Source organism: Aspergillus viridinutans (genome assembly GCF_018404265.1).
Source record: "Aspergillus viridinutans IFM 47045 DNA, scaffold_10, whole genome shotgun sequence".
NCBI classification, from domain to species: Eukaryota; Fungi; Ascomycota; class Eurotiomycetes; order Eurotiales; family Aspergillaceae; genus Aspergillus; species Aspergillus viridinutans.
The window spans coordinates 22,315-40,487 of NW_025091226.1; the positions used below are offsets into that span (position 1 = coordinate 22,315).

At 32.9% G+C, this 18,173-nt stretch overlaps 1 protein-coding gene across 1 annotated transcript; it reads left to right on the plus strand.

The window, feature by feature from the left end:
• Positions 1-14,075: 14,075 nt before the first annotated feature.
• Aspvir_001732 (uncharacterized protein) lies at positions 14,076-14,789 on the plus strand (the record flags this gene model as incomplete). Its single annotated transcript, XM_043273340.1, has 5 exons — positions 14,076-14,098; positions 14,166-14,255; positions 14,309-14,342; positions 14,396-14,622; positions 14,711-14,789. The coding sequence occupies 5 exons, from the start codon at positions 14,076-14,078 to the stop codon at positions 14,787-14,789; spliced, it is 453 nt and encodes a 150-aa protein (XP_043129275.1).
• Between the last annotated feature and the right edge of the window lie 3,384 nt (positions 14,790-18,173).

The window sequence follows — 18,173 nt, forward strand, 5'->3', positions numbered from 1 at the left end:
CTATTATTCTTATAATCTAATATTTTCTCTACCTTATAATTCCATTATCTTGCAACTTATTATTTTCTTTTATCTTATAATTCTATTATCTTGTGACCTGTTATTTTCCTTTATCTTATAATTCTATTATCTTATAACTTATTATTTCCTTTATCTCACAATTCTATTATTTCATAATTAGGATTATCTAAAGTTTATTAGATATAGGTTCTTTATATTATATAATAGTAATTTTACTTATTAATATATTTCCCTTCCCCATTATAAAAAGGGAGGAAGTCTGTGAGAGAGAGAATTAATATTATTAATACTAGTAAGACCCTAGCTTTATAGAATTATATACTAATAATATCTTATAGAGTTCTCTATATTTTATACCTTTAGGTAAAGCTCTATAACCCCTAGCACTACTACCATAACTATTTCATAATAAATAACTATATATAGAAGGCCTACAATCACTATACTCTAAAAAAGTATAAGTATATCTATATAAGTATCCCCTTCTTCTATATTACTACTAATCTAGCTATATTTTATTAGTATTTAGCTTATTTATAGTTTTTTATTATAGATTTCTTTTATATTATAGTTATATCTTATAGATTTTAATAGAATCTACTCTTTCTTTAGTAATTCTAAATTAAATTTAGCTTTTTCTCTTAGATTTTAGGATTATATAATTCCTCTTTTTATAGATTTTACTAATAGTTTATAGGTGCCTTTAAATAAATAGTATTATATTTATATAGTATTTTATATCTATCCCCCCCTCTAGAGAAGGGTAATTACTAATACCTTAGACTATATCCTAGTAATACTAGCTATGCAGGCTATACTAATAATCTAGATTATTATATTTATAGCCCTAGCCCCTACTCTACCTCTCCTAGCCCTAGCTTCCTTACTATCTCCTTCTCTAGAGTAGTTTATTACTCTACCCCTATAGGCTATATTACCCCTCTCTACTCTAGGGTCCTCCGCAGTTTACTATATAATTAGTTAGCTTAGTTTTTAATAGTATATAGGCTAGATAGGTAGGAGGGTATATTTATATAGCCTATATACTACTTTTCTATTTTTTTATATATATAGTAGTTAAATTAAGACTTTTTCCTATACTATTTAGATTACCTTATAGTAGTACTCCTAGATTATAGAGTTCTAGATATAAGGTAGTGCTTAAGAGCCTCTATATCTATAATATATTCTTCTAGCTCCTATATATTATTAGAATCTAGCTATCTAGTCTACTTAACTAGATATTAGTATTTTCTATAGTATAATTAATTATCTAAGATCTTTTCTACCTGCTATTCTTAGTATCTATTAAGCTTAACTAGTCCAGGCTTTAGATCTATATTAGAGTCCCCTTAGGATAGTTTAAGTAGTAAGATATAGAATATTAGATATAGCTTATAGAATTATAGTAGGAGCTTTAGCTTATAGGCTTATTTTTCTATAGGTTTACTAATCTAAAATAGACCTATTTACTAGTAGTCTAGCTTCTTACTAGGTCTGCCTGTATTAATATTTTTTATGTATAGCATGACCTATTTACTAATATAAAATATTATATTAAGATAATTCTAGTTATAATAATACTTCATAGCTTCCTTTACTATATTTAGTTAATTTAATAGGAATCCCCTTATAGCTTAGAGATCTTCTATGCATGTAATAGTGTTTAGGTTAAGATTATTAGTTATTTATAGAATATTAATCTATAGTTCTAGTTTATAGCCTATAAGTGCTTATACTGGTGGAATTCCTAGTACTAAATATTTAGAATTATTATAGATAAACTAGGCATATAATAGCCATCTTATCTAGTTATCCTAATAGTAGTTTACATAAGTATAGAGATAGTATTCTAATATTTGGTTTTGCCTTTCTATCTAACTATTAGTTTATAGATAAAATACTATAGACAAGCAATATTTAGTAGCTAGTAGGAAGCATAGGCTAGACTAAAATATTAATATAAATAGGGATCCCTAGTCACTAACAAGGTTTTATAGCATTCTAAAGTATAATATAAATCTTATATAGATTAGTTTAGTAAGGTTTTCTGCAGTTATATCCTTCCTAGAGGGGTAATAGACTATATATTTAGTATATATATCTACTATAACTAGAATTAAATTATAGACTTTGTTTTCCCACTATAATGGCAGTAAATCTATAATAAAATCTATACTAACCCAGTCCATTAGCTTTTCTAGGACTAGTAGAGGTTATAAAAGTCTATATAGCTTATATCTATATACTATAATTTACTGGTAGATTATATATTATTAGATATATTCCTTAATATCTGCAGTGATATTATGCCACTAATATTAGCTTTAGATAGTATTTAAGGTGTAGTTCTCTTTAAAATATCTACCTTATAGATTACTATAGTTTTAATAGAGAATTTCTTATTAAATTATAGGCACCTTTAGTATAAATATATAATTCTTAACCTAGAGAAGTCTATCTTTAGATCTTAACTAGGGTAAGCTAGCTTACTACTCTAGAGTTATTTCTACTATTTTATATAGCACCTTAATATATCTCAGGTATTTAGCCTATGCCCTATATAGTAGGTCTATTATAGTTAGTTCTAATTCTAAAGTATAAGTAGCCTTATACTACATAGTAACTTTGGCTATAGTATATAATACTAGAATATCCAGAATATCTATATCATTGTCAGCATAGCTCTGGGGGGTATTAACTATTAGATCTACTATTAGCTCCTAATTCCATGCTAGCATTCTAATCTATATTAGTTTCTCTTCTTAGAATAATAGACTATCCTATATTTTAGCTTATAGCTTCTCTAGCAGTGAGTCTACTATGTATTCTTTAGAGTTAATAGTATAGTCTAGATAATAGCTAGGTATATCTGTGGGATTATTCTTCCTAGGGCAGTATTTAATTTAGATATTAAATATAGATAAGAATTCTACCTATCTTATATAATGCCTGTTAAGCATCTTCATTATTAGAAAAGCCTATAGGTTAGTATAATTAGTAAGAATTTTAATAGTATTACTATTATCTTTAATATAGTAGTGCTATTACTTAATATATTCTACTATAGTAAGTATTTCTCTATTATGTATATTATATCAGGTTTTAATATCTTATATTTTCTATAACTAGTATGCTACTAGATACTATTATCCATCATCCTAAAGTTAACTAATAATACTAGTAACTATAGCCTTTAAGATATTAGGCTTAATGTAGCTTCTCCTCTTTAGATTAAAATAATATAGTACTAATATAGAGATAAATCTCTACTTTAGTTCTTTAAATACTTCTCTAACTTCTATAGTAAGAATTTCCCCTTCCCTCTTTAGAGGTTCTTAAGTATATTATTTTCTATCCTTTATTATATATCCCTTAGTTAGGTTAGTTAGAGGTATAGTAATCTTAGAGTAGTACTTAATAAATCTCTAGTAGAAGTTAGTAAAGCCTAGAAATTACTATACTTTATAGATATTCTAGGGTTCAGGCTACTCTATAATAGTAGTAATATAGCTAGGTTCTATCTTAATGCCCTCTATACTAATATTAAACCCCAGGAAATTAATTTCCATAGTGTGGAATTTATATTTACTATATTTAGTATAAAGTCTATATTTACAGAGTCTAGTTAGGACCTCCTGGACTTACTAGACATGTTCTTCCTTAGTATTAGAATAAATGATGATATTATCTAGATATATAATGTAGTAAGTATCTAATAGATTACTTATAGCCTAATTAATATATAATTAGAATATAGCTAGTGTATTTACTAGGCTAAATAGCATGACTATATACTTAAAATATCTATATTTTATATAGAATACCATTTTCTATTTATCACCTTTCTAAATTTAGATCTAGTAGTAAGTATCTTAGAGATCTAGCTTTATATAGATCTTAGTACTAAATAATTAGTCTATTAGCTCACTTATAAGCAGTAGTGGATAATAGTTTTTTACTATAATTTTATTTAGGCCCTAGTAATTAATATAGAGTTATAGACTACTATCCTTCTTTAGTATAAATAATACTAAGGCACCTATAGGACTCTTAGATAGCCTAATCTATCCTCTCTATAGGTATTCCTTAATATAATTCTAAAGGACTTAAAGTTCTTCTTATAATAGTAGGTATAGTAGCTTATATAGTAGTTAAGTTCCCTCTTTAAATTCTATTATATAATTATATATAGTATTCTTAGGTAGGATACTAGCTTGCTCTTTACTAAAGATATCTATAAATTCTGTATATTCTAGAGGCAGAAGTAGTATATCTTTAATACCCTTTATAGTAGTCTATAGATAGATAGTTTTTTCTATCCTAATAGGTATAGTAATTATATAAAATAGTACTTTATAGGCTTATAGTTCTTCTATAGCTGCAGCAGCAGATATTAGTTTAATATTTAGCTTATTATTTCTATTAGGGGACCCTAGATGGTAGTGCTAAGTAAGGATTTTCTAGTTAATATCTAGATTAATAGCTTTTAGCTAGTCTATTCCTAGAATTAAATTATATTCTACTATGTTGACTGCCTTAGTAGCTAGTTAGTAAATTCTAATATTTCCTATAGAATTAGTAATCTTAATTTCTAGATTATATCATGTATAAGATATCATCTTATAGCCATTAATAGCCTGTACTAGTTATAATAGACTTTCTATATTAGGTAGGAACTCTTTTACCTACTACTAGTTAATAAATAATTATTTAGCTCTATAGTTAATTAATATTTAATATTAGTAGTAGCTTCCCTTAATAAGGATATTTATTAGGTAAGCTAGTGCCTAGCTACTATTAGAATTTCTTCTAATACCTAATACTATAGTAGTATATAGTATAGGCTAGCTTAGTTTTTTAAATGCTTAGGAACCTATAGCTTAGTGTAGTATTTTAGCTAGTAGCTATATTCTTTATATCTATTATAGTATAGTCTAGGATAATCCTAGTATAGAGAGTAGAAGTATTTCCACTTCCTAGATTCTAACCTATAATTATTACTAGAATATCTATTACCTCTAGGCTAATAGTCCTTAGTACAGCCTGACTAGTCACCATAGGGTTTAGAATTCTGCTAGTTATTATATTAGATATTATGTTATTTCCATAGGGCATCCTATCATAATAGGATCCTATCTTTAATAGTAGCTAGGTAGGAGATATATATCTCTAGTAGTTCTAGTAGGTTAGTAAATCTAGCAGCTTTGCTCTAAATAATTAGTAAAATATAGGTGTAGAGGAAGTCTTTATAGATAAAATCTAGTAGTAATTAAGCTAGTTAGCTATAGATTCTATTAATAAATATAGAGAACTCCTATATACTTTAGTATTCTAGCTAGATAGTAAAGAAATATTATACTACTACTTCCTTATAGATTTATTCTAGCGCGGAAACTAGATGTAAGTAGAAGTCTTAAAAGTCTAACTATCTAGATATTTTAGTAAGCTTAGCCTTATAAGTCCACTATTTATTATAGCATGTGTCTATAAGCTAGGCTAAAGCTATATAGATATAGTTTTCTTTATTCTTAAACTAGTCTAGATATTCTTTAAAGTATGCCTCTAGGTGGTTAAAGAAGGTAATATATTCCTATATAAAATATATAGTAAATTACTTAATATTTACTAGCTTCTATAGTCTTTCTAGTCTAGTAATCTTTACCTTAATCTCTATAGTTAGTTCTAGTAGTAGTCTAGCATTCCCTACTTCTTATCTAATAAGGTTATCTACCTCCTAGTATAGTATAGGTATGGGATTTTTATTATAGTTTTCCTATAGTTAGAATTCTATCTCCTAGATATATCTCCTAATTTCTACTTATCTAAGCTTTTACTTAAGCTAGTATTCCCTTTCTAGAAGCTTATAAGTAATCTTATTATTATTATTAGAGGTAGTACTTATTAGTTACTTCCTCTTTTCTATATACTAGGCTTCTAATTCTATAGGGGTATTTACCCTTTCCACCCTTTTAGAGGTAGATTAGTTATTTATATATAGTAGGTAAATATTATTATAATTATTATCTAGTTATTTAGTTATAGATTCTATAAGATTAGTTAGTTCTTTATAGATAGGAATTATTCTTTCTGCTGTAGATGTAGATTTACAGTATAGGTTCAGAGTTCTAGATAAAGATCTAGTATTAACTATCATCTTACAGTGTCCCAACAGGCTAATCAGATTTTTAAGAGTGATTAGAACTATAAGATTACCTACTAAGGGTTAATATTAACTAGTAAGATCAGTATAAAGGGAGCAAATATCCATATATTACCTAAGTAAGGAGAACTAATCACTAAGTTATAGAATACTTAGCTAATTACAGAGATATATATAATAGATCATGTGATTAGCTAGGTCTAAACCCTCCACACTATTAGTGTTGGCTGTGTATGGCGGCTTTATGGTTCGCCGTAGCCCTTAACACTATATAACTATACTCTTAGAATATACTAGAGCTATAGTATATTAAGTTTTTAGTATTTATAAATATCTCTTTAATTATCTTAAAGATTTAATAGCACTCCTTTAGAATAAGAGATAGCTCTAGAAAAAATAACTTAATAAGGCTCTATAGACTATATATACTAAGCTAAAAGACTACTATAAGAGGACTTATAGCTTTTATAGTCTTATTTATATTATTAATATAATTCTTAATCTATATTAAAAGCTTTTATTCTTTAAAAGTACTTCTTAAGTAGATAATAGCTATAACTAGATTAAGGAATATTATACTAAGCTTAAGAAGATCTTTAATTATTATAGAAAAAAAGTATTTATAGGCTTAAGCTCTATTATCTATCTAGGTACTACTAATTAGCCTAAATTATACTCTTTATAAATTAAAATAATACTAGATTTCTCTAGATAAAGTATCTAGTAGTAATAAACTTTCTAAATATTTTAGAGAAAGTAAGTCCCCCTTTCCTTACTATTCCTTTATTAATCTAATTATAGTAAGATTCTAGATTACCTTCTATATAATAACTTCTTTAATATTCTTAACTAGTAGAAGAAGAATATCTCTTAATATCTAATATTTATTTTAATTATTTAAGACTTTCTTACTATCCTAGTAACTAGTATTAGGCTAGAAAATCTATTTAGTATAACTTAGGATAGCTATTATTACTAATATAGCTATCTAAACTCTAAGATAATATAGTCTATTATACTCTTAATATATATAGATTAATTTAAAATTAATTAGGAATTCTAGTTTTTGCTTAATAAGGTTAGTAAGATAGATATTAATATAGAGAAGGATAATTAGATTAATTATAATATTAAGTAGTATATTAATAAGGCTAAAGAAGATTAGGGTAGCTTTAATAAAGATAATAAGATAGATATATCTTAGTAAGAGGTGTCTATATGTTAGAGGCATCCAGTAAGCCTTAAAGATATATATATGGAAGCCAGGCATGTTTGACCATAGGGGTTAAACATAGTAGGTCTTTTGCCTTAGTTGGGAACTCACGCAGCCTGGCGCGGGGTCTCACAGTATGTTTAACCCCTATAGGTAAGGCAGTGTTGGGGGTTCGATCCCTAGGGGGGTCACCCAATAGACTAACCCTTGCTCATAACCATCCCCTAGGGCCGATTCCCTATTGTGATTGGTTAGGGGCCCACATATATATATGAAAAAAGCATGGATTTATCTAGGCTAAAGAGCCTGCGTCACCGGCTACCCTTAGAACCTTGGCTTGGCTAAGGGCCCGGGACGTGCCCTAGAAAGGGGGAGATAACTGTTAGAGGCATCCAGTAAGCCTTAAAGATATATATATAGAAGCCAGGCATGTTTAACCATAGGGGTCAAACATAGTAGGTCTTTTGCCTCAGTTGGGAACTCACGCAGCCTGGCGCGGGGTCTCACACTATAAGAAATAGATCTAAGGAAGGGAATTCTAGTAAAGAGAAATCTAATAAAGATAATAGTTATCTATCTATAATATAGATTATTATTTCTTAAGTAGTATCTTAGGCTTAACTAAGTTATCCTTATTAGGCTGGCCATAGGGAAGGGTAATCCCATGGGAAATCCCTTCCCATTGGGAAATGGGTATCCCATATTAATTTCCCATCCCATTTTGGGATTCCCATGGGATTTCCCATTCTTATCTAGATGGGATGGGATCCCTAATCCTTTAGAAGGAATGGGATGGGAAATTAATATGGGATTCCCATATTAATTAGGGAATCCCAATTATCTAAGGGATTGGGATGGGATTCCCATAGGGTAATATTAGAATGGGAAGGGAAATCCCATGGGAATCCCAAACCTTAATATATGGGGTAAAAGTAGGGTAAAATAGGTAATATACCCCTAATATAGCCTATTTTTAGGGCTATATTATCTATTCTACACTATTTTTACCCCATAATTTAAGGTTTAGGATAATTTGGGATTCCCATAGGATTTCCCATTCTTATCTAGATGGGATGGGATCCCTAATCCTTTAGTAAGAATGGGATGGGAAATTAATATGGGATTCCCATATTAATTAGGGAATCCCATTTATCTAAGGGGTTGGGATGGGATTCCCACTACTAAGGGTAAAAAGGGAAGGGAACTAGCTATGGGACTCCCATAGGAATTCCCTTCCCTTCCCAACGGCCAGCCTAATCCTTATTATATAGATTATTAATTAGGGTATTTTAAAGAGCTTATAAAGGGGTAAATTACTTAGTAGATTTTTAATATAATTAAGGAGTTCTACTTTATTATCTTATCTTTATAAAATCTAACTATAGTTAGAATACTTAATTAACTTAACCTATTTTTTTAATATATAATACTTCTATATTAGCTTTAATTAGATTAGGTGGTTTTACCTAATCTATAAAAACTATAAAAATTAAAACTAATGGTTTTCACTAAACCTGAATTAGGCCTAGGGTAGGGAACTTGAACCTGAAGTAATTCCCTAGGCTAGGCACTGAACCCTCACTGCTATCCCCCCACCCAGTGCCAAGATGAATTATATTGCGGATCCAAGGAAGCAGCTGATCTGATTGGTCAGTTAGCCTTGCTTAGACCATTCTCAGGAGGTGAGATAGGTGGAATAGCTTAATTAGATCATTTTCTCACCATATCTATAGCATAAACCCAGAATTAAACTTCTGTTACCTCTACCATACAAAAATATATGTAATGGGTAACAGAGGTTTAATTTTAATTTTTACTATTAACCTAACTATGGAAGTCCTGCCAGCACATATATAGACTAGGGGGGCAGAGAGGCACCTTATAGGCCTTATAATTCTAGATAGTAAGGCTAGCTTATAATATCTATTAGATAATAGTACCTCACTACTATATATAATTTATATAGAGACACTAGGTACACCTTATCTATAGCTTTTCTAGCCTTTGCTCCTTCACATACTTAAGAGAGCTATCTAATTAGTAATCTAGGAGGTTAACACACGCAGCCTTATACTTAGGCTAGTATATTAGTGCTATTTAGTATTATAATAGGGTAAAGCAAAGCTCCTATTAGAATTAAAGTTATATATAGCCTTATTAATTTAAGAGCTGTACATCTATACAGCTAATTTAATAGGTGTTAACCACAGCCGCATTAAGAATCCATAAGAAAAGTAGCTACTAGGTATACTAGGTTTAACAGTAAGTTTTATAGCTTATATAAAGCTAATTTATAATATCAACACCTCCCATATAGTGATTATAATTATCAATAAAGCAGGGAATCTTAAGTTCTTTAATAACCTTATCTCTAAAAATATCTTTTATAAGATGTATATTTATACTAGTCTTAGATGGATGCTTCCTCTCCTGTTTTACTAGGTTATCTATCTAATAGATTATATAGACTATTATCATGCCTAGTATAATATTATTATCTTACTAGGCAAAGTATAACACCTTCTTCTCTTCTAATACTATTATGTAAATTATATTCTATAGTAGTAAATATACCTTATCTTTAAGGTATGTAAGCAGCTCTAGCTAATCAGGGCCTGTATTCTTTAGCCTAGTAGTACTACATGCTCTGATTCCATGTTAACATAAGATATTAAATAGAGAGATACTGGTGAAGTAATTATTAAGATAGATTATATAGTAATTTAGCTGCGGAGGGAGGTGTTTAAGGAGTTATAACACTATAGAATCTATCTATATAAGATCTTTATGCTTAATTACTTCTAAAAGGCCTTGCACGCAGCTTAAGGGTATAAAAGTCTAGATATAACTATAATCTGCTAAGGTATATAGCTTATAGCCTTAATTAATTAGCTTATTAGGCATTTTATATATGTAATATAATTATCCATGGCATTATACCATTAACTCATTAATTAAGATGTTTATTAAAGGCTTATAATATCTCTTATAGGTAGATTAGAATTATAAAATTAATAGCTCAAGCTTTCACTACCATATCTTCCTAAGATACTCTATATTATATCCAGCTTCCTTAGCCTCAGTAGGCTCTTTATCTAGAGGGTTAGGTGCATACAGGTATCCAATATAGCAAGATAATATATAAAGGAATTGCTTAAGCTATTTAAATTATACTAAACTCATATATTAAGATATTAGATGCTGCGGGCTAAATATTAAAGCTAAATCATTATCTTACTACTAATAGCCCTCTATAGATGGTTCTTTATAGGTTCCCATATATATTAATATCCTAATAAAGACGCGTATCTCATTCACATGTATAGGGGTCTAAGGGCAAGTCTCATGAGGAGGGAGGTGAAAGTATTTAATCTTAGTGTAGGTATTAGTATTCCTAGCTATAGTATCCTAAATTCTATTAGTAAAGAAGAGATTAAAGAGATCAAGTGGCTTCTAAGTATTAATACTACTAGGAAGTAGTAGTACTGGGGCTTAAGGTATGCTCATCTTAATTAGATTAAATTTAATAGTTTTAATATCAGGAATCTTACTAAGAATCTTCTCTGCCTTCTCCTAATATATTACTCTTCACTTCTTAGCTAGAGGTGCTTCAGATTTAACAGAATTAGATTACTTCTTACTATCTAGCTTCTCCAGGCTAGATAGCTGCGTGTTTGGCTGACAAAGTAGGGAGTTGATATCTATAGTATGCTAGGCATGGATAGGGGTGGATACATCCTTACATTTCAGAGAGTAGTGATGTCTAAATTTTTCTGCCGCTTCGATTACCTAAAAGGGTAAGGTGTATTAATTTAACCAATCAGATTAGCTGCCTCCTTGGACCCGCAATATAATTCATCTTGGCACCGGGTGGGGGGATAGGTTTGGTAAGGGTTAGATTTGATTTTTGTGGTTTGGTTATGCAACTCTAACCCAAACCCAGCCCATGGCGGGTTCAGGCTGGTTTGGGTTTGGGTTCTTGGGTTGGGTTTAACCACTCTATCTCCTTAGGCTAGCCAGATCATTTAGCATCCTCAACATATTCTATTCAAACACATTGGCAGCTAGTAGGGTTAAATCCACAGTCTTTTACATGTTAAATCATCTTCTAGATAGATTAAAGGGGAACCTCTAGCCTAGCAGTAATATCTTTAGCTTCTATGCCCCAGGCTATAAGCCCCAGTATCTATATGCGCAATTTAATTAGATGGAAACTATTCTTAGGCATGGTAAGGGATGCTCGCTAAAGATTTAATGAAAATAGTGAGTTTAGATAGTATTAAAGAGTTAAATACTAGAATGTAAACTAAGATTATTCCTTCAAGACGCGTTACTATATAAATTACTAGGGGGCTGCGTCAGCAGGATACAGCCAAGCTTACTAGCGCTGTCAAAACTTTTGGTGCACGCCTCTGTAGGCTTGGACTCGCCCGAACTCGCACCAAATGCAACTCTATACGTGGCTGCGTGCGAGTGGCCAACTGGATTGCAAGAAATGTACCTTCTGCAGCAACAGTGATTTAGCAGTCACATATGCAACTGGGCCTGGGTCTAGAGTAAAGCTGCGTATGATATGTGTTATTACTAATATATTATAAGAGTTGTAGCTCTGATCTTCCATACTGGATACATTGTTTCAGGGCCACAGTGTGCGAAGCGCGCGTCACCAGAGCCCTGAAATGAAGGAACTGAGTGGAAGGGGTTACCAACCCCAAGGCTGCCCGACGCCGACGTTGACGCTGCATTTTTTTGCAGAGAGAAACACACACCCTACTCTCCTGCCAAGCCTCTCTCTTATTGGCGCTTGGTTGGATCCCAGGTCACGTTCCTTTCTTCTTGTGTTCAGTTGTCTCTGCTCTGTCCTAGTACAGTACCTGCTTTCCAAGGTTCATTCTTGTATATTGTGCTATTGCAATAATCTTCCAATGCCTACTTTGTCTCATTATGCTGTCTGTCTGCTGCTCTTCTTACTAGTCGCTAGTTATCCCACCTCACCTGCGTACCCGTCATTTGCACCAATACTTTCGCATGCCTCTATCATTTCATTTTATTTCTATCCATTTCTTCTACAATTTTGGGCCTTCTGCGTTAGCTGCTGCCATTTGATAACTTCTATATCCAAATATATTTCTCGTATTTGCCGTCTCCGCTGTACACCGCTACGTCGATATATCTCTATTCTCATCTTTATATTCGTATGCTCCGATGCCCCGCCTGCTATACAACAGTAAGTTTTGTTGGCCGTCTAAATCATTTGTCTCCTTTCATTCCTAACATTGCTATGCTCCTACGGCCTTGTCTTCTGCTCTTAGTTTGCATTGCTCCTCGCGCAATGACCTTGGCAGCTGCTCCTATATAAAACGTGCGACGACTGCCGCCAGAAGTGGCACCGTCATCGTGTTCTTATCAATGTCAGGATATTTTTTCCTCTATGTGGGATTGATGTCCTTGGCAAGGACAGACTTCAAATTCACTGTCGCTAAATAGTGGTCAGCCTTCTAGACTCTCAACTTCGTCTCATGGATTGATTTACCTTCCGCGTGATCCGCTTGGTCAACGCTTTTCTACCACAAGGTCCAGTTGAATTTGAACCCAACAACCATGGCCATGCCAATAAGGAAAACGATCGACGGCGACCCCGCACGAGAATACCAGCCAAACAGACATGAAGGATCCATCGGCAAATTACGCTCTACATTAAAAAATAATACTTTAGTGCATGAGTTGAACTTGAAAGTCGGAATATTAAAAGGGGCGAAAACCCAGGAAACTGTATTTATTTTCACTAAGATCTAGTACTTTTTTTGGCATTCCGCCCACACAATATGAGGGCTGCTATCGCATCAGAGTTAGACACAGAACGAAAGGCTCTGATAGAGAAACACAGAAACCAGAAAATTGTCGTACCAAACTTACTTTCCTTTCTCCCTGGCTGGCGCTGTGAGGTTAACCCCCACGTCGATGCAGCGGAAGAGGAGTACCGTGCTTGGTTAAATTGGTATATCTTATGCCATTTCCACTAACAAGTTCATCTGGACTCATGTTTCACTAGTCTCGAATTGACAGAGAAGAGCAAAGTTGCCCTCTCAAAGGAGAATTATGTCTTTATGGTAGGGGTTTTCTATCCTGAGACCTCTCAAGAAAAGCTCCTAGTCTTGGCGAAGTTTATCTGCTTGGTAAGATAGGTGGGGATGCCGCTTCCTGGTAAAAGCTTCGTTAACGAGTAGGTCCTAGTGGGGTATCTGGGATGATGGTATAATGGACTTCCTTTTGTTCGAAACCATTCCTAAACTTTTTATTAGAAGTCGACCCTGGCGGTCAGCTTGCCGACGACAGAGCAGGCGTTCTAGACTCATGTCGACAACTTACCAGGTGTATCGAAGACTGCATGAGCTCAAACCCGAACTTCAGCCCACCCCCAAATATACGCAAATCGGTGAAGATGTTTTACCCTATTCTGGCCGAGTTTCGTGTACATATGGGACCAGGTGAGCCTTTAATCACCCCGCCTTCTGGGCCAGGGATTTATTCTAAATTCGTTACTTAGTATCGGCGGATAATTTCCGCCGAATCTTCCTTGATTGGATTGACTTTGTTATAGAAAAACAGGCTTGTCAAATAGGCAAAATCCTAGATATATTGGATTATTTTCGGCTCCGAACAGTCAACGTTGGAGTTATGCCAACCGCTGTCCTACAAGAGTATGTCCCGTAAACAGTCCAAAGTCCAGATGAGACAACAATGTGATACGCTAACTTCGAACTTCAGATATGCCCTTGGTTATGAACTGCCACGATGGGTTCACGAGCACGATGCACTCAAGATCGTCTCACAGGAGTGTGCAAATATTGGTGGCTTGTACTTTCCACCACCTCAGTCTGCAGCCTGGGCAGCTGTCTAATCATATATAGGGTGAATGACGTCCTGTCCCTACAAAAGGAATTTGTGCATAAACCCTCTTCTACAGGAAATCGATCCTCAAACTGACACGTACGCAGTGTGATGAACAAATTGAGAACATTGTGTTGTTGTTTGCGTATCACTACAACCTTAGCCTGGAAAACGCCATTAAGAAAGCTCTCGAAACAATCAAGGAGCGCTTTGCGCTTTGCACAGCAGCTGAAGCCAGTCTGCCAATTCCATCCGGTGATTCTAAGCTCGACGCAGATATATTGAAGTATGTTGAGGGTTGCAAGGATGTTGTTGTTGGTACAGTGTATTGGGCGTATGTTGCTCCACATGTTAAGCTTTGTGCAGGCTGCTGCTTCCCTATTTGAACACTGGCTTGTATATCCACTGCTAACTTTAAACAGTTACCACTGCGAAAGATATTTCAAGAAAGCACAGGTTAATAGTGACCTAGAGCTTCAGCTTAATCTGTTTGTCGACTAAGTGTCAATACGTCGACGAAGTCGATGCTCGAGCGGCTATTGGTCATAATATCTAGTTAACTAGTTATCTACCTTCTCATTCGTCACCGCTCTTTTGCATTATGAAGTATCAGTGAATCAAACCAATGTCCCTTTATTCTTTGACTTTCTCACCCCAGCCCTACACTTTCATTGTTTCAGGGCCACAGCGTGCGCAGCCGCGCGTTACTGTAGTGGTTACCTGCATATGGCCAAGGCGGTTGGATCCCAGGTCACATGATATATAGGGCAGCTACTGTGACTACAAATAGCTGCGTCTACTAGCATAGTTAGAAATAAGTTCATCACACTTGTACTTCAATCCAGGGTTATAGCTAAGGTGAGGGGTCAGTGTATGAATTACACACACACACACACACACACACAGAGCTGTAAGCTTGAAAGATTCTTTTGATTTTGCGTCTAGTTCATTAGTGTACTCTGTTAGTCAACACCAAATTGGTCATTGACTTTTGCTCCCGCAAGAATTGATCTTACACTAAACTGGGCGGAGCATACTCGGCAGACAAATCAGAAGACGCAACATTTATATCTGTAAGACAACTCAGTTTCAGACGTGGGTTCACGACTAATGTAACCAAGGAGTATTTAGCAGCGGCATTATGGCGACTGAGGAGTACGAGGCTTACCACAAGTCGCTATTATTCTGGTTGTACATTTACACAGTGGTTCCTTTCACCCTTTTGCGTTCAAAATAATCTTTATTTAATAGTATTATATAGGTAATATTCACAGAGTATAGCTAGATCTAGCACTGACTAGATTAGATACTATTTAGAGAATACTTAAGTGTAATAGATTAATCTCTAAAGCTGGTAAAACTAGGGTATAAGTGGGCTAATTCAAGGGCCTTATATCTATAGTGCTCTTCCTAGGTGCTCAACTCTTTACCAGGAGTCATAGCCACTACCTATATAATGAGATATAATATAGATTAACTTAGAGTTCATCTACTAATGTGCGTCTTCTCTTAGAATAGGTTCAAATGAGTGGGCGCTTAATCCATGTATTATGGCCTAAATACAGGTCCCAGCCATGGAAATATAGTATCACTGTAGCAATTGGGCTTGTCCTTTCACATTTATATAGGATAAGTAATGGTCTATTTCAACTTACCACCTACTTTGTTATCTCAGTAAATGTTGTGCAACAGCCCTGGGGGATGGTTATGAATTCAGTTAGCTAATAGGTATAACTATATGATAATATGACTTAGTTAGCTGCCAGCTGTCACGGGCTAGGAGCCATATGAATCTATAACCTAGATTCAGACAGTAAGAAATTGCTGAAGAGTTCTAACTAGGGTTGCAGTGGTCAAACATAAAAGAGGGTGTGTGAACAGTAAGTAAGACTATATAACTACTATTATCCTAGCTAGATAGGAGTTCACTAGTACCTAAGGCAGATCATAAGGGCTTAGTAAGTATAAGTATTTAGCAGGCCCTGCCTGCTATACTCCCCCCCCCTTAGATTAAGGCTGGCATGCCTTCTAAGCATTAAGCACTGCTATATTAATAAAGTTAATAGCTATCTCCTATATAGGCTATTTATAATCTACTTATTTAATAAAGTACTCCTTCTAATAGCCCTATCTAATCTACTTCTTATATTTCTATAATATCTGTTTAACTATATACTTAGCTTCACTATTAACTAGCTTAGCTAGTGGCTAGTAATTACTATTTAACTAACTTAGGAATAGGTTACTTATAGTAGGGTATAAAAGGCTAATATAAAATATATTATACACCCCTAGGGGAGTATGTAACTAATATATATATAAGTTAATAGCCTTAAGTACTATAAACTTTATATACTATATATTTAATTTATAGCTAGGATAGTCTATTTAGATATTTTATAGGTCTAGCTATAATTTTAATTTAACTATATAATATAGACTTAATAGTTAGGAGTAGTTTAAATACTCCTTCTAGTACTACTAAGTAGAGGCTAGCTCTAACTAGACTATATTAGTAGCCTCTCTTATTTTTATTATAATTATCTTAGTCCTAGCTTTTAGTAAATAGACTATACTAGTAGTAGTAGCTTTATAGTCTAGTTCTTTAACCTCTAATAGCTTAATATTATAGCTATAATCTAAGAAGAATGAACTAACTCTTATACTTATAGTATTCTAGCTATTAATAGTAAGCTAGGCTATTAGTAGTAATAATTTCTAATTAGTCTAGATATAGTTATAGAAGTTCTATAGGTAGGCTTCTAATATTATATTTATTTATTTAATCTACCCATCTATCTGTGGATAAAAAACTATAGAAAGATACTATTAGATACTAAGTTATTTATAGAAGTATCCCTAGAACTTACTAATAAACTATAGACTATAATCTAAAGTGATTTGTTATGGCACCAACAGAAACACCAGCAAGCCTTAGCCAGTTGACCCTGCAAGAGGACAACCTTATAAAATAGCTAAGCCTCAGGTCATGTGATTAGATACTCCTATAATAAGATAAGAGAGTAGGTAAGAGGAGGCTACTAATCTAGCTACTATAAAGAAGTAGCTAAAGGAGTAGTAAAGAACTACTAAGAGAACTACTCTAGAAGAGTAGTTAAAGGAGTAGCTATAGATACTATATAAGGATACTTATTACTACTATATCTAGAGATCTTAGTTTAGTTCTTTATATTTAATAAAGATAACTTACTTAAGTATAAGTTTACTAGTCTAATTTATTAGTTACTCTCTTACTATTARRKATATATMYYTAATAGGCCTTRCTTCTATCTCTACTATTATTATTCTTATTATCCTTAATCTTAGATAAGATTATTATACCTTTAGATTATATTAGATCCTAGTTAGATTATTGCATCACACAATACTATATACCTAGGTTAGTATATAGTAGACTACTACAGAGGGTAGGCCTTAGGTAAGTATTAGATATAGTCCAGGGACTATATCACCCTATTCCTAAAGTTATTAACTAGCAGAGAATAGTAGAGACAGATCCTAGGGTGTAATAAATTAAATACTATATAGTATAAATTACTTTAGGAAGTTTAACTAACTCTTAATATTAAATATTATAGTAGGAAACACACCACAGACCCTAACTAGCTTAAATATTAGAAGGGCAGGAACTCAACAGCCTTAGGTTATAATAGAAGACCTAATAGATATAGTAGAATAGCTCTAGGAGCACATTTTTTAATTAGAATAGCAGAATAAAACTCTGAATAGTTAACTAGCAGTTAAATCTATTAAGATTAGATTACTAGAACTATTTAATAGAAGTTAATCTAAGTTATAAGTATTTCTTATATAATTAGATATATATGTCTAGATAAACTAAGAAAAACTTATTAATAAAGTAGA